General features: G+C 48.4%; 1 protein-coding gene across 2 annotated transcripts in view; it reads right to left on the bottom strand.

Moving 5' to 3' along the window:
• The window catches only part of SLC24A4 (solute carrier family 24 member 4), a 166,467-nt gene extending 153,437 nt beyond the window's left edge, over positions 1-13,030 (bottom strand). For both annotated transcript variants that reach the window (XM_077123389.1, XM_077123390.1), the window contains exons 1-2: positions 12,710-13,030; positions 10,701-10,811 (exon numbers count right to left, since the gene is read on the bottom strand). In XM_077123389.1, the coding sequence (XP_076979504.1) occupies positions 10,701-10,811; positions 12,710-12,839 (241 nt within the window). In that variant the 5' untranslated portion in view covers positions 12,840-13,030. The remainder of the gene's footprint in view (positions 1-10,700; positions 10,812-12,709) is intronic.
• Between the last annotated feature and the right edge of the window lie 9,573 nt (positions 13,031-22,603).

Below are 22,603 nucleotides of genomic sequence, written 5' to 3'. Positions count from 1 at the left end.
ACGGGCCATGCTCCCTGAGGATAAGAAGCACGTGCTCTGCCATCCCTTCAGTTCCTGGCACAGTGAGTGGCTATCCCATCTCAATAGGTGTCAGAGACCTTGCACGTGGGGGAAAGGTAAGCAGTGCCTAAGGAGGCCAGAGGAATCTTTCTACTCTTAAAACCCCATGTGAGCTGGACAAAAGCCCAGCCTTTGTAGCTGAGCTACTGGGCTGGGCACAATCTAGCTTCAGGGGCCATCACACCTGAAGTACCTGAAAATGCTGTCCTGGTCCTGGATCTGGCCAAGCTCTCTCTTATCACCCTATCTCTGCATTCACCATATCCACCAGGAAGGCCCTCCATTCCCCATCTGTCCAACAAATGTCTACTTGCGTCAAAGCCCAGCTCAGACACTGAGTGCACTGTGAAGCCCTCCAGCCATGTGGGTGTTAGAGTCACTCCAGGGCACACAGGTGATTACAGATACATCTTTGCCATTCAGCCTGTGGGCTCACTGGAGACAAGGATTTCTCCTTTTACTCCCCACACCCAACCAGTGCTCCACACAACCACGTCCTGTGAGTGTCCCTTGGATGGCTGCACACTTAGGAATATGAAATCTAAGATATAAGCCACTCACTGTGCTTGATACAAGGCTCTGCCTGGACTAGGATCCTGGGGGAGGGGTCCAAATCTCAAGTAGGAAGGATACTTTCTGGGCCCCCATCTTGGACAATGGCAGCACACTGGCCTAATTACCCACATGTATAATCAAAGCTGACTTCCCACTTCATAGCTTACACACCCAACGCATGCCAAGATCTGCAGATTCCACCTCTCTCTCTACTCCTTGACATTCCACACAGGACTTCCTCGCTCTTGCCTGACTCTCTTGCAATGGCTCCCAAATATTCTCCTGTGTTCACTTCTTTTCTCCCTATAAAAGCTTATTATACAAAATGCTAAGACCTTTCTCATATTATCTCAATTTACATTACCCCCACATTGTTACCTGTATTTTCTTCCTGAAATACAGAGCTGCCCACAAACCCTTGGTGGCTCCCACTGCCTACAAGACAAAGCACCCAGGCCTTTGGGTGTTCAAGGCTCTTCGGCCCAAAAACCGCAGAGGATGATGCATCTCCTGCAACCACCCACAGGCCTTCCACTCCAAGCTTATCCAGCACCTTTCATGCCTGAGCTTCTGCTCCTGCTGCCCCTCAGCTGGGTATACCCTTCTCCTCCTTGTTCTAGAACACAGGCTCTGGAGCCAGGCTGCCCCAAGTTCAAATCCTTGTTCTAACAGTTCTGAGCAGAGACCTGGGGTAAATCATTCAAGTTCTCTGTGTCTTAATCTCATCTAATGTAAAGTTGAGATGACAACAATAGAGCCATACCTACCTCACATGGCTAAAGCATTTTGAACACTGCTCCCTATGTGTCTGCTCCACTGTGACTCTTCCAAGGCCTCTTCAGTGACGTCTTTCATGTGATACCCTCTTGATCCTGGCTTTCAGGACTTAGGGACTTATGTAGGACGGTGTCCCCATTGTATGGCAGGTTAGTTGTACAGCTCTCCATCCTCTCCACTAGAATAGAAACCTCTGAAAGGCAGGGTTCATATCCAGATCAGTTTCAAATTCCCCATGGGCCATAGGGTTGCTCAACCAATATTCATCCAGTAACCAAACATGAAACCCAAGAATGGCCTTTGACCTGAGGTCAGAGAAACTGCTCTCTGTAGGGCCAGCTTTCCCACACGAGCGTTTATTTCAACAAGCAGAGCTGAAGCAGCTGGCATAGGACAGGCCAAGCTAGGAGGCTGCCCCCAGAACTTGGCCTGTATAATGGAACTGAAAGTCAGATATGTGCTGCATGAAATGAGACAGAGCAATGGTGGGTCTAAGAGCTTGTATATGGAAGGCCGATCTATACGATTTCCTTCATCTTTCCATTTCCAGCCAGACACCAACACTGGGGCCTTTGTCTCCCACTAGCCAAGCGCAATGCTGTTGCCCAAACCTATTTATGGTTTTATAAGTCAATTCTGAGAAACCCCAAATAACTGATCCTCTCAATTTTGCAAGGAGGGAATGTCCTTCTAAATTTAAATGCTTACCACAGTCATGCAATAAACAATGATACATGCACAGCACTTTTAACTTTAATCCTTAAAATCCTGGGAGAAAGGGTAGGATAAACGGTATCACTATTATGCCCATTTCACAGACAGGACACTAAGGCTCTGACAGCCCCAAGTTGCACAGGTTGTGTAAAGGACAGAATCCAAAAGCAGGTCCCCAAATTTACACTCTCATATATCTGGTCCCACATCACCAACAGGAAGATCAGATTTAGGACTAACCCTGAGGCCTGTGCCATGCCACCAGTGACACACAGGTCTGGGCAGTCTCTTAGCACCATCCACACAAAAGTCAACAGCTTCTTATCCTGGAAGAATTAAAAACAAGCCAACATGGGCTCAAGATATTCACATTAACCTTTACTCAAAGCAAAGGGCTGCATTTATAAAATTCATCCTCAGTCTTTCATCAGAAGTCAGTTCCAAAAACACATCCTATAAAGTTGTCATGTAATTTAAACTCTCTTTCAGAAAGAATTCCAGCAGCACTCACTCTGGGCCAGGCAGATCAGCACACTTAGTATTCTGGGAGGAAAGTATTATCATGGCCTCTATTTACAGATGGGGAAACAAGTCAGGATGAATGAACACACACTCACACACACGTGCACACACACTTACTGAACACCAGGCACTGTTTTAGAGCTTGGGATACATCATTGAACAAAACAACTCCTGACCCTTCTCCTAGGTTAGAAGGCAAATGTGAAGCACCTTGGCTCAAGGTCACATCACTCATAAATGGCAGAGGCAGGGTTTGAATCCACATAGTTTAGCTCCAGTGTCTACACTTTCAACTCCTGAGCTTTAATGCCCTCACCTGCCAACTGAGTGTCCTGATCTATCCCAAGGCATCAGGAGGTGAGACGGGACAGCCAGGAAGACGACCAGCCTCTTCTACGGGGTACAGCTCCCCAATGCGCCAAATGACAGGGTCTGACCATTTGGTCACTATTTGCTGCAAGCTGAGTCTATGTGAAGACCCCAGACCAGGGCCTAGAGTCAAGGATGAAGGAGATACAGTCTCTGCCTTCAAAGAGTTCATCACAGGCTAATGGGAAAAGACTGGCAAGACCTAAACTGGTATCACAGCAATCTGCCACGCGCTATCACAGAGCCAAGCACAACCTGTGAATAAATACCGTGACTACTGGCTTAGTGAGGTGCTGTGAGCAGTTTTCACCTTCACTCACAAGAGCAAATGTGTTTTTGCTGGGCCAGGTGCCTCAGGTCTGCTTAAAAAAAAAAAAAATCAAATAATCTCATTCAGCCATAGCCTTGGTTGAACGCTGACTCCCTGCTAAATCCCCAAAGCCTAATTACTTACTATTGTGCCTGGTAATCTTTCGTTGTGTTTGTTTTCTCTTTCCCCTCGGACAACCAATGAGCAAGATGAAGTGGTTGCTAGTAAGCATTCCTCCAGGTACAGGAGATGCTGCCGTGATTTCCCAAGAGCACTTTCAAATGCATGGTGCCCTCTGTTTAGAATCTTCTGCAGCCACCACTGCCCTTTCAGGCTGAACCCAGATGCCATCTCCTCCAGGGAGGGCTCCCTCGTCCTGAGCCACCATGCTTCTCTCTGCAATACCCTCCCTTAGGGATCCCCCTACATAGCATTTGTCATGGGCGGCAGTGCCTCACCCTTATTTGAGCACCCCATTCCATGATGGGCACCTTGATGGCACAGACCGGCCCCACCACTTCCAGGCCTAGCATAACCCAGGGCCTGCAGACACTTGAAAACTGCATGATGCCTTTCCTTTCTCAGGCAATTGCTACAAGATTCCAAGGCTGGAACCATGCACTCTACTGACTTAGCAAAGGGACCTGGAAAATGGGTGATCACATGTTCCCATCTGCACGGGGGTGAACAACTGAGCAGAGTGCCCCTTCCCTTCTCAGTGACCTTCTTTTCCTTTCCCAAGGGGGACATCCACTGCTCTTCCACGGGAAACAGTCCATTATTCCAGCACATTTATTTTTCTTCCTTTCTAGTGAAATGCTATGCTTGAATGGCCTCTTCAATAACGGACAATGCTTAATAAAAAAAATTAAAAATCCCTCCTCAAGCATTCGACTTTTCTGTTGTGTTGAACGGCTGGATCTCTTCCACCCAAGGCAACACATGGCAGTGCTTCATGATTTCCATTTTTAACTTGGTGAGGAACGTTCCTCAGAGTTCAAGAGGAAGCTGAGTAGGCGTGCTCTGGATCGCAGGAGGCCTGCAGCGTGGCGTCGGGAGCAGGAATGGAAGCCAGGGGGGAGCAGATGGCCGGGAGGTAGGAGAGAGTGCTACAGATGGCCCCAATAGTTTGGAAAAGGCAAAAAAAACTTTGATTGCAAACAAATCAGTGTTAGAAACATACCAAGGAGTGGGGCCCACGCAGATGTTGGCTGTTACGGTGGATGGGCGTACCACCCTTGTCGCAGGGGCATCCGGGAGAGGGACAGGGGCAGCGGCTGGAACCTGCCAGTTGGAGGTTCCTCAACTCTAATTTGTCTTTTCCTTCCCACTTATTAACAACTGTGGCTAAAATATGGGCTCACAACTCAGACTTCCCAAACTAAAACACCTGGTTGCATTTCTTGCTGGATGGAGTGTCCTTGGACTAGTTACCTGATCTCTTTGGGTCTCCTTTTCCTTGTCTGCAAAATGAGAGTGATAGCGGTACCTTCCTAAAGGGTCATTATGAGAAACACATATGTTAACACTGAAAGATAAGAAACACTGAAAGATAAGAAACGCTGAGAAGGTGCCCTGCACATCCTAGGGTGGTCTTGGCCATGACTATGGTGAGAACAGCAGCTACCATGTGCTGAGAACTGCTTAGAATACTGTTTAGAATACTGGGAACTGTTTAGAATACTTCTAAACATCATATCCTTGAAGTACCACGGCAGCCCTACAAGGCAGGCAGGAACTGCTGCTAGCCTCACTTACCAAAGAGAAGAACCAAAGCTTAGAGAGATGATGCAACTTGTCCCAAGTCACCTGGTCCATCAGTGAGCTGGGGCCCAAACCCACACTTCTGCCTTCACTGTGCCAAAATGCCATCTCCAAAGAAAAAAGCTGGTATTTGCTGGGACAGGGACCTTTTTTGGCTGCCTGCAGTCTCTGTGTTTTTCCAGTGCAATCTCCTTGTGTTTAAAAAAAAAAAAAATACAGGGTGGGGGGATGGGGGTGGAGGGGAAGCACCAAATGCTAAGCAGGATTTGGCAGAGCCAGACTAGAACTCAAGATCTTTGACTTCCAAGCCACTTGGAGTCCTCATCCGTACCTTCCGAAAGCACACAGCGAGCACATGGAGGCCTACCATCTTCCTTCACCTCTGTCTGTGACCAGATGGCAGCTCAGCCAGCCTGGTATCAACAGACCCAAGGATGATGGTGGCAGCACTCTCTCCACGAAACCACCTGGCTCTCTGGGGGTTACCTGCCCAGGAAACCCACTCCCCAGGCTGAAACTCCTGCTCCTGCCATCCCAGGACAATAACTGAACTGTGATCGCCCCACCTAGGAAAGAAGTTTCATTCTTCTTTTTCCAACTCAGGATTTGCTTTTATGTAACAACTTTAAAACTCTGGTTTTGTGACTTGTCCCCCAAGCCAGCTGAAGCAGCAGGCGTGCCGACGTTTATTCAGAATCCAAGCGCTTCGTCTTGCTTGCCTGTGCCACCTCACCTCCACACCCACTTGTCCTGATGTACATTTTGCAGCTCTCGGTCCCTTCCTCCTACTCTTGATTTCTCATGCTTTCCACACCTCTGCTCCCCGCACAGGGGCGCCTGCTGCAGCGGGTACCAGCTCAGCGATCTCATCTCCTAATCCAGTCTCAGCAACTCTGTGTGGGATCCCAACCCCCCACCAATCAGACACACCCCTACCCCAGACCCCACTACCCCTCTCTCCTTCCACAGTGGCCTTTACATCAGCCTTGGTACAGAATAAAAAATACAGGTAGATCAGAATTACGTTGACCACAAAAGACTCCCCATCTGATTGGTGCCTACACCCAGCTCCTCTACTCTCCTGAAACGTCTTCAAGGTCTCTCTCAAATATCCCACCATCAGCCTTCTCCTCCTAGCCGTCCCTCTATGGGCACATAGCTGTCAGGCATTTCAGAAAACATACTGGGAAAGAACATAACCAAGTATGATAAAGCAAATCCGAAAGGAGGATTTAAATCCCTCCCATAATAACCGTGGGGAAAACCAAGCTCCTCCCTTTTCCCTGCTTGCTCTCTTTACACAGGGTATAGGAAAACCAAGCAGGGTGACACAGTAGAAAGGTGACTTCTCATTCAATCCCAAATGTGGGGGGAGACTTCTCATTCAATCCCAAATGTGGGGGGAGAGTAGTATAAGGATGGGGGAAGCCAAGCCCACCCCTGCTAAATAACCTAAATGCAAACCAACAGCTAACACTCAAGAGTGAGACAAAAAAATCACAGTTTCTATTTAGGGGCAATTTCTACAAGATATGTCACCCTCCAGCATCCCAAATCCTCAAGAAACTTCAAAAAATCAAAACAAGAAATTTGATTCCAGAAGAAGAAAGGAAAAAATTTGATTGGGATATGTACTTGTTCTCATAAAAGTCAAAGGGCAAATATTTTCTCAGCACCTACTATACACCAGGCATCATGTTATCTTCTTATTATTATAAGAGTATAATAATGAAGAAAGAAGCTTGTGTCTGAGCATGTGCTATATGACAAGCTCTGTCGTAAGTGCTTGGTGGGTATTAGCTCAGAGAATCCTAACCATCCTCTGAGGTAGATGCTCCCTGGAGGGTGTCATTTGCTGGTTGTGACTTCACAGGGCAGCACCTGGGCATTAGTGGTTTCAGGTGCTTCCCAGGTGTTTCTAGGCTGCAGACCAGGTTTGAGCAGTGCTGGTTGCTGTCCTCAGCTGTCTTCAAACACTCCAGGTGCCACCACCAAGTGATGTGTGAGCACACGCTGGCTCCCCCGCGCTCTACCTTGTGTACAGAGGGGCTCACTTCCCTTTTATAGTGCTGGCTCTACGCAGGCCATGACAAAGATCTAAGGCCTATTGCTCAGGTCATGCCTTCAGATCTCTGGGGAAAAGGAAATTAACAAACTTTCTACGGATGTCAGTGGTCAAAATGAAGATTGTTTTTTAGCATCCCTACATTTAAAAAAAAAGTTTTTCAAGGAAATCCCTATGTTAAAGCATTAGCTTTCACTCAACATCCAAATATTTATTGAGCACCTACGAGGTGTCAGGCAGGATTCTGGCAATCCAGTGGCCATATGAATCACGTGGCGGTCTCATTAAGATGCAAGTTCTGGTTCCATATGTCTGGGGTGGGTCCAAGATTGTGCAGCCTTACCCAGCTCCCAGGTGATGCCCACACACTGCTAGGGCAGTGGAGCTCTAGCACAATGAACCTCAACTTTGGCTTCCTCTTGGAGTGGCTGGGGGAGCTCCTAAAAATATATTGATTCCTGGGCCCCACCCTAAACTCCCTCAATTAGTCAGTGAGTATGACCCAGCCTGTGCCCCAGAGTTTCATACAAAGATGTCTTTGGAACACCGGTGTGTGTGTGTGTGGGGGGTACTTTGAGAGTTTTATATGGTAGGAAACTCCTAAAGCTCCAGCTCCCCATGTCTCCCAAAGGAGAAGCCCTCCAGCTGCTGGAGAAGGATGTGGGCAAAAGCCTCAAGAGGATGCAAGAAGCCTCTGCGATTGATTCTTCATGGGAAAAGTCCTCTGTACAGAAAAGCTGACAGCCATGAGATGCCATCCTTGGTCACAGCCCAGAAACTCTCACTAACTTGAAGCTCTGCTCTACCTTTATTACAGCAGTAGCCACAGGGTGGGATCCCATGGTGAGCAGCTGGGGGACAGGGCAGGGGTTCTAGAACCTTTCTTCAGAAGGTGGAACCTGTGCCCTAGGTGTGAGTGGGTTGGAGGCGCTTAGCACTCCCCTGGGGAAGCAACTGGCTCCAGGTGATCTTGTGACCCAAGCCCAGCCAATCCAGTAGAAGCTACTCAGTCATAGGTGTGCTTTGCCAGCATTTTGGGGCCCAGGAGAACTCTAGGTGATAACCATCTTCCCATGCTGAAGGACAGCAAGTCCAGCCACAGAGGAAACTGAGTCATGGGCACATCTTAACCTTTGATACCACACCTTCAGTTACTGAGCCAATAAATTCTATTTTTTTTTCTAAACCCAGAGTGGGGAGGTTTTCTGAAACAGAAGTCTGCTTGATCCAACCCCCCTCCGAGCCCCCAAAGCACCTCTGTGGGCTGCTCTTTCAGCTCACTGCCTTGAGTGTCACCTAGTATTCCCTGCTCCACTGTCAGCTTCTTGACCATGGGGCTGCATCATACACTTTCCTATACCACCATTCCCAAGGACCCCCCAGAGCTTGCCACATTCTTCTGGAATGGAAAAGGGGGTGGACAGTCTCATGGTCCAGAACCAGGAGGCTAGAAGGGAGGTCAGCCCCACCTCAGATTGGCCAGAGAGGAGAGCTGGGGGCAGGTGCAGTGGAGGGAGAGAGCATGGGAGTCAGAACTAGGTGATCCAGGGATGCCCCCATCAGCCAAATGATCTTGGGAAGTCACTAAACATCAGAACTTCATGTCCCTCATCTTTGCAAAAACACTAAAGGTTGACGTGCTTATGATATCAAAATGCACCTTCATTCCATCATTTGACCAAGGTTTACTGAGTCCTTTCTACATGCCAGGCCCTATCCCAAAAGCCATCAACACAAAGCGGGATGCAAATATTAATTCCAAAAGCCATCAACACAAAGCGGGATGCAAATATTAATTTATGCTAGTGATACTGCCAATTTCCCTCCATTTGCCTCTCCACAAAACAGACAATGTCAGGGCTTCTGGACAACAGGACCGAGTGCTTTATAAGTTAGTGGAATCAATGTTTTTTTGTTTTTAATCAATAAAAAGTACACTGGAGATATTGTGGCAACCATAGGGCATAGGAGAGCTCTATCCATCACAAGAAATGGGGCTCTGTCAACACACTGATGTGTTCAGACTACAAGTGACAGAGGTACCCTAGAAGGATACAGCCAACCCAGAACGAGGGCACCAGTGAACTATAAACCCTGAGAACCCACAGTAGCAAAGCGTTCCCCATGTGGATGGCACTAATTCCAGCCATTAGGTCTCTGGAGTGTCAAAATAACCCCAGCCTTAGTCATTCCCTATTCCCTGCCCCAAACGTGTCTATCACATGGAGTCCGCAGCCTGCAGCATGTGTGGCCTCAACACACACACCTGCCACTTCTAACAGACAATGTGCCAGAGAAGTCAGATGGCAGGCTGGGCACCATACCTGCCAGGTCACCAGCACGGATGGGCTCTCTCAGGACAGGGATGGTCCAGGTTCCCAGGGAATCCCAGCAACTTTTCTGCAGGCCTGCATTTGTCTACCCTCTGCTCCCCCTTACATACTTCTCAAAGGCATCCTGAGACAGGAAGCTGGTGGTGGATGCAGAAACAACTAGACATTTCAGCTGTGCAGGGCTAGGTTCCAACTACAGCTTCGCCACTTATAAGTTTCATGACATTGAGCAATTCGTGTCACTTCCCTAGAGAGTTCCTCACCTGTAAAATGGGGATAAGACCTGCCCAAAAAGGTGTTAGGGTCTGCTCCTTGTCCGTGAGCTTCCTTTCCTTTTACACCCACTGCTATACAGAGCCTCACTAGATTCTTTCAACAACCCTGAAGCAGACAGGTACTATTAAACCCACATTACAGGTGAGGAAACAGGGAGCCTAAGAGATTATTGTGACTCGCCCAGAAACTTGATGGAAAAGCCAAGTGGTACCAGCTGTAAGAAAACTCGTAATTCCCAAAGGGTTTTCAAATATACCATCCCACAGGATCCCTTTCACAAACACCTCAGGAGGAGGAGCCATGGCTGGAGCCCAGTACTACCTCGCTGAGGCTGGGGCAGTTTCTACACCCCTTGCCTCCTGCTGGTCCCCTCTCTTCTCCCCTGACACTTCTCCACTTGTCTAAGCAAATCCCGACTGTGGCAGGAGAAAAGAAAAGGAGTCCTATAGCCTCTGACTTCCTAGAATCTATCTCCCAGAGCATATGGATACCCTGAACTTCCATTCCAGAGAAGGGACCCCAGTATTCCAGTACCCCAGAGTAGGCTGTCTCTGCAGCTGCTCAGCAGGTTTGGATTATTCCAAAGCAGGATCTGCTGCCCCTAGAGCTCCAGCAAATGGATACAGTGAACAAAAGGGAAAGAAAACAAAGACTCTCGGACAAACAAACAAAATCAAAAGAGCTGGGAAAACACTTAGCCCACAGGAGCACTGTGAGAACAAAAATAAATTTTTTAATTCTTGAACATGACCTTTTCAGTTGGATAAAGAAAGCAGTTGAGTTGCTTAGCAGCACAACTGATTAATGTCTGTACATTACCTTTCAACAACTTACCCTTTCCCCCTCAGGTCCATTAAACCACTTTTCCCAGCTCTGGCAGTAACTGTCCCCACAAGCATCATCTCTGGGCCAGGCAAAATGCCTTGGCGAGGGGGAGGGAAGAGCTATTTCTTACCAGGATCTGTGCAATTCTTGGCTGCCTGAGTCCCATTCAATGGTGCCATCAGCTTTCTATTCCTCCACGTATCTGGCAGAACATGTTTGCTCACAGAAGCTGTTTTGTGGCCTAGATTGAAAAATAAGTCAGAGACATGATTAGGTCAACGTGGTACCTGCATTTTCAAACTGACCTTATCTGTGTATATCTGTGTATGTAGGCAACAGCCTCATTTGACTATTCAGAGCCACCTGTAGGGAGGGATACAATTATTGAAAGTATACAATCACCTGCTAACACATAGTCATCTATTTCCTATATCTAGTTCATTGTTTTTAGTACCAGATGATAAACCACATGTGATCTGACCTTGGGCAAGACCTGTCTGGCTTCAGCCTTCAGCCCCTCACAGGTTCCAGGAAGGGTTTGGAGAGATGATGGTTCCCTTCCCTTCCAGTAAACCGACCAGGTGGCCCAGCCCTGGTGGAGCCTACAAATGGAGAGCAAATCAGCAAGCCAGTGCCCACTCAAATGTACACCAAACTACCTGGGGAATCTTGCAAGAAAACTCACATTCTAATTCAGAAGATCTGGGGTGGGACCTGTGATCGTGAATTTCCAGCAAGCCAGGTGATGCTGATGTGGCTGGTCAAAGGGGCATAATTAAGCAACAAGGGAGAACACATGAAGCCCAGCATCCAAACACAGTTAAATGCCTAAAGGTAATTCTTGGAGCAAATAAAAATTATTCTCACTTTAAGGCCTTTAAAGTATTCCTTTACCTTTCCTGGCATGCACACGGCTTCAAGAGGATAATAAAACCTCTTCTAAAATGCTGACATCTAAAAGCCTCTAGGTATTTTGTTATTCCTGGTGTGTAACTGAGGGAGAGAAAATGCAAAGCACCAGGTATTAAGAAGTTCAGATCACTTTTCTGGGTTTCTGTTGCGAGAGTCACCTTTTAAACCTATATTCTCAAATTGCAGCATGTGGAATTTGAAAGGGAGCATTTTCTAAAAGTTTAATCAAGTTCCATCTGGTTTTTATCCATCACTATAAACCTCTCTACATAGTGTCTAGATGCCTATGACCTTTTTAATGCTCAGGAAGATACTACAAGCTTTATTTCCATGCCAAGGTTGCTAAATTGCAGGCATTTCTTTCTTTTTAAAAGGCCCTGTGCGTCCAACTCAAAATGGGAATTTCAACCAAGTGAATGTCTTCTGAAGATGTAGGCTCAGGTCACCCCAAACAGACATTTTTTTTTTCTCTTAAGTTTCTTCTCTTTCCCCCATTCTGCCCCAGATCTGCCTATCCCAAACGATTCCCAAATCCCTCCTTCTCTCCTTGGAGGAGGTGGTTGTAGACTTTGGCTCCAGGCAACACTCCTCTCTTTCTACCGGCCATAAGAGGGGTTGACAGTATCAATCTTCCCTGGGGACAGACTGTCCCACCCCTTTAGGGCTTTCATGGCAGTAATCTTCCACGGGGACAGACTGTCCCACCCCTTTAGAGTTGGGGGAGGGCACGTAAGAACACCATGGCGCCCCCTTTACAGGGTCAGAGGCAAGGGGAGGGTCGACATGCAATGGCGGAGCCTTGCCACTGAACCAGGGTTTTCGAGGGTCGCAGAGCGCACAGCCGCTCCAATGAGAAGGAAAATGGACAGCTCGGTTTCGCCTGCCTCAGACCAAAAGAATCCAAGCCTGGACTCCACCGCTGCGCTGTCCATCCTCGCGCACTCCAGGGACCGAACTCGGGCACCGAGGGGGTAGCGGTTCCAGCTTTCGGCTTCACAGTAACACAGATCGACATCCGCGTCCTGAGCCCAGGGGAACCCGAGCAACAGCTCAGCGCTCCGTTTCGAGCCCTCCTGGGTGCGATCTACCTGCCCCGGATGAATGAACCCTCGGGACCAACCTGACGAGGAAGGATGGGAAGATATCTCGGTGCTGCCCCGCTAGCTTCCTGGCCCGGGACCCCCAACTCCCGAGGTGGGGGCGGAATAGCCCTCACCCGGGACCTACCCAAGCTGCCGAAGAGGCCGGACGCACAGCACACCAGGGCCAGCACCGCGCACACGAAACCAACTTGCTGCGGTAGCATCTCTCGCCTCCTGCGAACTTTGTGGAGCCGGAGGGGCCCGCGCAGCGCCATCCCGGAGCGTCTGGGTGCAATCCTTGGGAGAGGATGGAGAGGTTCGGTGGCTGGAGTCCTGTTTGTGGCGGAGCGGCGCGGGACTGGGGAGGGCGAGGCGGGGTTCAAAGGCGAGGCGCTCCGGGCCAAAGCTTCATGGCTTGCGGGCAAGGTTGGCGGAGAAGCCCGGAGGAGAGAGAGGAGGTGGGAGCGCGTGGCGCTGCGGGAGCTTAGAGTTCAGCGAGCGGCGTGCGCGCTCCGTGTACCATGGCTCCGGGGCCAGGAGGCGACGCCGGCGCGGTGGCGCTGGCGGCCCTTGCTCGCAGGGCTGGCGCAGTCCTGGCGCTGGAGCTGCTACCTGCCCGCTCCTCTTCGGCGCGCTCGGTGGCCGCAGCCTTGGCAGCAGCACCCGGGGACACCCGCGGCGAGCACTCAATGCGCCCCCGCGCCCCGCGCCACGGCGCCCACTCGCAGCATCCTCCCCCTCCAAGTTTGGCGGCTGCCGCGAGACCGCCCGTCGGCGATGCTCTCCTGCAAGGCAAGTCCGGGCGATGGAGTGCTCGCAGGGTGAAGGCCGGCTGGGTGCGTGGGAGCTGCTGACCCTTGCGGCGAGCTGCCTCGACGTCGTCCCTCCCGGGGTTCGACTAGCCCCGGCAACTTTCTCTCCGGCTCCACGGCTGCTGGCGCCTGCGTCTGCGAGGCCGTGGCGCCTCCCGTTTCCTCCCCTCCCGCCCGCCTCTCACCCCCTCCTCCTCAGCACGTGTACTCCTCCCCTAGGGTGCACTCGCCCGCGCGCTCCTCCCTTCCCCCGGTGAGGCTCAACTACTGACCAACATCATATCCCTCCTCCTTCGCTTTCTCTCTCCCTTTTCCCCAATGGAACCTAAATGAGCCCTTCCTCTACCCTAAGAGGCTGCTGCAAAGAGGGATGGGTTATGGCACCGCCGAGGACTCTCGAAACAGGGAACAGTTGCTGCTATCGCTCCCCACGACCCCCGAGGCGACCCGAACTCCCCACCAATCCCCTGGGGCAGGAGGTGCACGCGAAGATTAATTGCTTGAGCAGAGCTAACAAGCATGCCTGCACCAAGCCAACAGGCGCCCGCGCCCGCCGGGACCGCTCCTGCAGGGCTCTCAGGGCCAGTGGGGGTGTTGGGTTGGCGGGGGCGGGACACCGAACTGCAAAACGCTGGAGACCTAGGCGGAGAGAGAAACCCGAGTTCCTCGGCTACACCAGTGAGTGAGCTTTTGAGGTTTCGGGACTGACCGCTTCCCAAGGCTTTCCCTTTTGTTTTGTTTCCTCCTTTCCGATCTTTTCTATAGCGTAAGCCGCTTTAGCGATGGGGCAGGAGGGAAAATTGCCGAACAGCAGTAGGTGAAGTGTAATCCAGGTGCAAGCAGGTGGCAGGGAACTCCAGCTGACCGGACCCAGCGCGGAAGGGACCCAGCCCGAAAGGATTTGTAACAACCACTGGAATTGCCTTAACTTCCTTACCGATTCATCATACATCTATTTAGGGCTTACTATGGACTAAATTCACTTAAAATCCTTTTTGGAACAAGGCCAGGTCTGTTTAATTAAATAAATACCGACTATGGGGGGGAGGAGGCGGGGGGGGGGGGGGAGGGTGTATGGTAGTTGGGTACCAGCCAGAGAACAAAACAAAGGTGTAAGACCCAATCCCTGCTTTCAAGGAACCTTAAATCCAATGGAAACTAGACCCTTAAATAAATGTGGGTAATTAGGGTGAATTCTAAGAGTCACTGTTTTCCAGGATGCACATTATACCCTCCCTTCTCAAGATATGATTCATAACAGTAGGGCCATCTCCTGGGATCTCATGAGAAATGCAAACTCACAGGCCCCATCCCAGACCCAGTGAGTCAGAATCTGCATTTTCAACATGATCCTGGAGATTTGTATGCACACAAATGTGAGAAGCACTGCCCATTTGAGCCTGCCTCAATGCCTCTAGCCTGTCACCACCCAGATGTTTGGTTCCCTTTGGATAGAGTAAGAAGGGGAAATTTTGCTTATGTTAGCATGGCATAGTGACACAGGTAAAAGATGTCAGGAGGTCCGTGGGGGAGGGAGAAGGTGCACTAATTATTTTCAGCAGCCCTGTTTCAGTACCTGCAAAGGTACTGAAGGTATGACCACCAGACTAACTGCAATGGAACCCCCTACGGGTAATGAAATGGAAAAGGTCAGAGTTCTGTTTTGTCTGCGGAGATAATCTTACCATTGAGGCTCACCCTACATGTTGGCGAAATCTGCCTCCAGTGACTGAAAAAGGCACTTTTCCATACTTTTGCAGAATTTTCTACTCATTGACTATGCTGTACAAGTATACATTCATCAATAACTAGTAGAAAACCATAACTAGTGTTAAATCTGTCACTTAGAAAGCTAGCCAAGGACCCTCAGCATCAACTATAGGATAAAGGCAAAACTTTAAGGGATTATATGATGGTGTTCTGTCCATAATAAGCATTAAAGCAACTCCAATGAGCAAAATGGCATCTTATTACCAGAATTTAATATGTTCTTAAAACTTCTATCTGTAGAGTTCACCTACCAGTCATGAAAATAGAAAATTTTGAATCCAGACAGGTCAGAGGAATCATTAGATGTCTATCTTTAAGCATGTAACCAGCTCTTTGTTAGAATAGTTCTTTTCTTCAACAATTTTTCACCTGCTCTCAGTTAATAGTTAGATCCCTTGGAATAATTTCACATGCACAAATGGATTCCTTTTATTTGACAGCTTAAAAAGCAATTCATTTAAAATGGTATTTTTTGCTTCATTTAAATAGTGCCCATTACTAAATAGCCTCATTGCAGCCCTCATGACTCACCCTGTAGAAGAGAGAAGGGGGGTTTATGTACTTTTCAAATTTGAAGCATTCAGGAGGAGTTTCTAAATCAGCCAGGCCATGGGGGAAATGGAAAATGCATGCCTGGGTTACTCTTAATCCCTGAGTCTGGCTTGGATAACAGTGCATTCAGCATGTCTCCTCTGCAACTATTTCCTTTTGAAACTGTTTGTGCCCAACTGGTTTTAGCCAATTTGATGGGAAACTGCAGTTTGTGGCAGGTGGATACAAAGATGTTTTTTCCCAAAAATCCTTTCCTGTGAAATGAAGAGCCTCATCATTTAAGTAGTTTTCTTATTCCATTTTCTAAAGCTTGCTTTACTAGAATGACCTCCTCCATGACACCTAATGTCTTCTCCTCTGAAGAAATCAGCATCAGCTAGGTCCATGGTTCTCCAACGTGAGCAGGCACCAGAATGTTCTGGAGGATTTATTAAAACTTAGGTTGCTGGGCCCTACTCCCAAAGTTTCTGCTTTGGTTGGTCTGGGGTAGGGCCTGAGAATTTGCATTTCTAACAAGTTCCCAGGTGCTGCTGCTGCTGGTCCAGGAACCCTACTTTGAGAATCATTGGGCTAGAAAACCCTAAAACACCAAATGCTCAGTGTTGACTCATGCTTCTGGTCTATTGAGAGATGGGGGATGGGAGAGGATGCTGGGCTTACTATAATCCCTCAGGACCTGGGAGTGGGAATGGCCCTGGTTTCCAGCATTGCTCCTTGCCATGCCAGAAGGGAATGGGAGCTCTGCAGGATGTTACCCTGGTAATTGAATGCACTGGCCAGGAAGTGACATGTTACCACTGCCCACCACTCATTGGCTAAAGCTTATGGCCCGGCCCAACCAGGAAGTGCCATCTTTCCTTTACCGGCTGAGATCTGAACTCTGTCCTGGACAGTCTCAGTGACAACCAAACCATTCCAAACCTGTACCCCTGTTCCTTCTTTTCCAGGGCCTTTCCTGCCTGGCCCTTCCTCCTCCCTCGCAGAGTTCCAAACCCCTCCTCCCTCTGTGCTCCAAACCCCTGGAATGCATCTCTGTTTTAGCACTTAAACACATTATTTTGGAATACTTGCAAGGATATATCTCCTCCTAGCAAATGAGGGCTTCAAGGAATTTCCAACCTATCCACAGCTCAAAACACAGTGCCCAGTATGGTAAATGCTTAATAAAGGATTGATTGATTGAGTGAATGATTAAACAAACACACTTTTCCCTACATGGTAAAGAAGATAGAAAATAGTTGCCCGTATAAGTGGTACCAATTCTTACCATCACTTCTGAACCCACTCCAGCTTCCATCCATCTTCACTGTTGCCACTGACCTGTGGATAAATCTCAGCAGAATGAGACGCTTTGAAACACACCTTTCTGTAAAGGGTCACCTCCTGAATTTCCCTGACAGTGTATGCCTCTGGTTTTTCTCCTCCCTTTCTGACCAGCTCTTCTCAATGTCATTTGGGTGTGCCCTCCCTCAGCCCTCCAGGGCTCTGTTCTAGCTCCACTTTTCTTCTCACTCTTTACTCTTCTCCCCTAGGAAAGCTCATCAATCCTTTGTCTTAAATTACTTGCTATCTACTGATTACTCAAATCCATATCTCTAGCCAGAGCCTTCACCGGAGTTTTGACCAGCATGCCCAAAACAGGAATCTTGGCAGCATCCCTGTCCTCCCACTTCTTGTCCAGCCCACCCCACCCCCATTAAATCCATCATGTAGTCCCGTCAAGCTTGGCTCCCCCACAGTCAGATTTGTCCACTTCCTGCCATCCCCACGATACTACTGGATCCATTTTTTTACCTGGGCCACTGCACCAGCCTTCCTACCCACTTTCTCTGACTTCAGTCTTACCATTACATTCCTATCTTTACCCAGCAACTGCAGTGATCTTTCTGAAGAAAAAATATCCGATGATGTCCTTTCCTTCCACAAAACCCTCGGGGACTCCCTGTTCCTTTCTGGATAAACTTCCAGCTTTTTAACTTGACTTATAAGGTCCTGGATGATCCAAATCAGTGCTTTCAACACTGGCCTCCCATTAGAATCATTAGCATTAACTAGGGAGCTTGTAAGCCACCTGCGATGGGGCCTGTGCATCAGTACTTTTTCTAATCTGCAGCAAAGGTGGAGAAACACCACCCCCAGACCTCCTGTGCCATCTAACTCTTCCTTTTGCCTCCAATCTTAGAAAATAAACCATTTCTTCTGAGAAGTCTTCTAGGACCGCTGAAGTCTGAGTTAATAGCTCCTGTTCTGTGTTGGCATGGAACCTGGAACTTCTATCCCAAATAATTCATCATGCTGTATTGCAGTTGCCCATTTACTTTGTCTATAGCTCCCCCCCCCTCCCCGATTCTGAATATAAACCTCCCATGTTCACTCTCTGGACTTAGTAGTTGTCAATAAATATTGGTGGAAGGACGAGACAAACGTTAAAGCCCATACTCAGCAAACATGACTTGACCTGCCATGTATTTCCCTTGGCATCTGCTATATGCAATATTCTCAGCACTTTTGTGTCTTGAACTTCCTAGTAGCCCTGGGAGTAGGCACAGCCAGAATTAGCATCCCCATTTTATGGTTGCCAAAGGAAGCTGAGGACCCTCCCAATTCAGTGACCTGGTTGAGTTTGCATGGTAAAGTCAAGACTTGAGCCACACACTTCACCCGCTGTGCCACAGCTCCTCATCCTGACAGGAGTGTGTTGATTAGCTCATTGGATAGATTAATGCCTGGTTGGGACAGAATGCTATGTGTCACAGCACTGTCTCCTGCCTGAGTCAACTGGCTAGCTGACCCATCTGGTTACTGGCTAATGGTGGGGACCTTCAGCCTAAGCAGACCAGTGAGGAAAGATGCATGAACAGACAGGGGTTGGGGGTTCCCTGAAATCAAGGTAATCTGTTACATACTTTGCAAGCCAATTTTTCAGATTCTTGTAATTTAAACATGGAAATGACCAATACCTTTGCTCACCATTGCTTCAGAAATCACAGAGCTATAGGGCACTTTGCATTTCTATAGCTTACCTATGAGGCATATAGCAGTTAGGGCAAAAGCTAGTCTGCTACGTCAGGGAAATCCAACACTAGAGTGATTTCGAGAACAGGAAATTTATCTCTTTCATGCAACAGTCCCTGTAGGAGCTGTCCTGATTTATGAGGCAGCTCTGTTCCTCGTTGTCACCTGAGTACCCAGGCTCCTTCTGCCTTGTGGCTCCGCCTTCCCCAGGGCATCACCAACATCTTCATCATCTGATGGTCAAAGCAGACTCATTACCACACCTGGGTGCTGTCAACAGGTAGGAGGAAGAGAGCAGAAAGGGGAAGCACCCAGTGTTGTGTCCCAAACCTTTCACAGCTCCTTCTACTTCTCATATTCTATCAGTGGCAGCTTTGTTGTTTAACACATCTAGCCAAAGAAGGCTCCAAATGCAGCATATGGAAGCAGAAGAGAAGGGATTTGGGTGCACACCTATCCACCTCCACCCCAGAAGTGGAATTGTGGCTGTAGGAGACTAGGTGACTTTAAAAAAAAAGTCACAAACTCAATCCTCCACCCCAAGGTGCAGACTTTGAGGTGCCTCCAGGGTGTCCTCTGACCATGACCCCTCTGCTTACATGGGTCTTGTCAGTCTGACAGTAGCGATAAGGCAGATAGGGTCTGCCATAGGAAGCTATAGGAAGGGCCACTTGTTGAGGGAATTGGCTCAAAAAATGCCTTCCATTTAGACCCTTGCTAATTTTCTGCTGTTAGATTGGCCTCTCTGTGCTCAGTGTAAGCTGTGACATTGCACCAAAGCCAGACTCTCCTTTACCATCCGTGCCCTGCACAGCCAAAGGCTACAGCAGCTTGGGTTTTTGTTTTCCTATGAATGTGCCCTATTTTGTTTTCACATTTCTTCATTTTCTTCTAATGGCTCAGGCCTCAAAAGCCCCGAAAGGGCCCGAATACATGTATAGAAATGATAGTCATGCCAGGAGAAAAATGACAAGTGCCGAGAATGAGGGACAACTAGAGTACTGGAGATTTTCATCAGAAAGAGAGAGAATCAGCCACAAGGGGAATTGGGAAATGCAGCTGGGACTGCTGGGGCAGCCTGCAACCCAGGTACATGTTCGCCAAATCAACCCCCACCCTTACCCCCACCAGGAGCCAAAACCACGTGGGCAGCCCCTTTCTACCCCCATACTTTGTCGGGAAGCATGCTTTCTTTCAAGTTTTAATGAGAAATTTCACTTTGGCCATCATAAATGCTCCTGAACAAGCATTCCTGCTAATTCCTACTATCAACTCAGATGGACAGCTGAGGCTGGGAAGGTGGGAAGGCAAAGCCCTGAGGCCTGAAATGATAGATTTTGAACATAGGCAACTACCAGGCAACCTGAGTTGTCCCCTGTGGCATCTGGGCAGTAATGCTGCCCCTATTGTCAGAAAGCAGGGGCAGTGAGCTCAGGCGGCCAACTTGGGCAGCTGTGGGAGGGAACTTGCCAGATACCAGGCCAGCACTTGCTGGACATCCAAGCTCTTGTCCCCTACTAGAGAACTGGGCGTCCTTGGGTCTGGTGACCCAGATGACATCAGAAACCTGGAGGCAAGCAACAGTATAACCACAACCAGGTTTGGCCCCTCTGCAAACGATTTCCTCCTCCCTGTCGGACTCTGTACCCCCGCAGCGGCCTTGCTATATTAACTCTGGTGGACCCATAATCTCAGAGGGTTATCACACTGGGAGTGTATTTCTCACTCATGTGAAGTGTGAAATGGGTGCATTGGAAGACAGGTCTTCTCTAAGTAACCATTCAGAGATCCTGGTCCCTTCTGCCTTGTGGCCATATGTGGTCGGTTGACTCATGTACCCCAATCTAGACATGTTGCAGTCCTGGGAGTGTGAAGCCATTGTAAAAAGAGCCTCTTGAAGATATTATTTTTAGTTAAGGTGTGGCTGACAGATTACTGGAGGCCTTATAAAGAGGTCCCAGGTGTCACAAAGCAGCGGACATTGCCATGTAACGGGAGGCAAGAAAAGTCAAGGAACCCCTGGGATTGCAGAAAACCAGCACTGGAATGCAGCTGGTTGCGGGAAGAAGCAAGCCTGCTAGTCTTCAAATTTGTAAGACAATAAATTCCCATAGTCTAAGCCAACAAAAATCACAACTCACTGTGTGATATCTGAAATAGCAGCTAAATCAAACTCAGACAACAAGACTTTGGGGGAACTAAATTTGTCTATGTTGAAACAGTAGAAAGGGAAAGGCCAGGAGAATCCCATGTGGAGGTTTTGATGGGTCCGGCCTGGACCTGGTAACTTTACTTCCACCTAGATTCCAAAGGTGACAACTCAGCCAGTGGCCAGGACTGCCAGGGAGGCAGGGAAGTGAGGTCTGGCTGTGTGCTGGGGAGAGGAAGAAAGAGCTTGGGGGGAGTCTCTGCCGTGCACAGGCCACCATCTTGCTGGGGCCTCACCAAGAATAATCAGAACCGTGTATCATGGTTATCTCGTCTTGCTCTGGGCCAAGCAGTGTTCAAAGCACTTTATATCTATCACCCACTTCATCCTCCCAAAAACCCTATGAAGGAAGTACCACCCTAATCATCTTTTATGGATAAAGGGACCCAAGACTCTGAGTGGTTAAGTAGCTTGCCCAAGGTTGCACAGCAGCTACGTTACAAAGCTGGAATTCAAAGCCTGGCCATGTAGGCCCAGGATCCCTGCGCTTAACCATCATGCTCTACCATGCCAAGATTAAACCTGCCCAACCCCCTGTTATTATAGACAAGGAAACTGAGGCCCGGAAAGACAAAGCTGAGACTGAAGCTCAGATTTCCTATTCTGGGTTCATTGCTCACTCTCCCACATGTAATATGCCTCCACTAAGCACTTGGGGAAGTAATGAATCGAGGATGCTGCCTTTCGTACGATTGAAAGTGTGTTTTTTGTTGTTGTTGTTGTTTTTAAGTACCAAGCATGTCTTTCATGCTAAATATCAACTTTTTGTCCCATAGTGTTACAAAAGTGCAGTCCACCATCCTGACACTGAGGCAAAAAGCTGAATAGAAGGCTGAGATGAATACAGAATCAGCCCGTTAGAAAACAAATTGATAAACTGCAATTCTTTGGGGGAATTAAAAAAAAGGGCCCCAAAGGAGATTTACCACTGGGTTGCATAATAAAATACCCCCCATAGTAATTCTAATACTTTAATGGCTGTTATGTAATGTTGATGGTTCTGTATGACTCAGCATTTTAAATTAATTTAAAGGGTTTCTGATGAATATTGCTGGTTAGCTTTGGGGCCTCTACCTGTACCATTTTCCCCCTTTTAAACCAAGTTTTGAAAGCAAGCTCTAGCGATTTCTTACGTGCAGGGTGGAGATATTTCAGGTGGGAAAATGCAGCTACTTCAGAAGATAGCAAAGGAGAGAAATGAAGAGCTCATTTGTGATTAAAACACAGTCACTCTCACGCCTCCACCAGCTGCTAAAACCATCCTCTGTCCAGTCATGTGTGAGCAGTCATGGGGCAGTTCAAGCCGAGAGAATTCTAATCCCTGGGGCTGCCGGTAAATAATAATGTATACTCTTATTATTAGTATTCTGTTTCAAAGGTCAGTGATCAGAAGATCATGGCCAGAATGGTGAACTTTAGAACTCTGCTTTTGAATTTACACCTTCCCATCTCTCCCTCTGAATCCCGACTTCTCATCTTTCGTTCTTGGCTCGAGAACCGTCTCTTGGTCACCTTGCAAATGCCCCACTGCCTTGGGACACATTTGCATGTCCAGGCTGTGCTCTGTAATGAAAGTTATTATTAATTTTTTTTTCCGGCAACCATTTCTCAGCTTCTCCACGTTGTTCTCTGGTTTGCACAGAGAGAGTCCGCAGTGGAGACGGAAGTCTTTGAACCAGAG

Source organism: Tamandua tetradactyla, chromosome 12 (assembly GCF_023851605.1).
Source record: "Tamandua tetradactyla isolate mTamTet1 chromosome 12, mTamTet1.pri, whole genome shotgun sequence".
Classification (NCBI taxonomy): Eukaryota; Metazoa; Chordata; class Mammalia; order Pilosa; family Myrmecophagidae; genus Tamandua; species Tamandua tetradactyla.
This window is presented reverse-complemented; position numbering and strand designations above follow the sequence as displayed.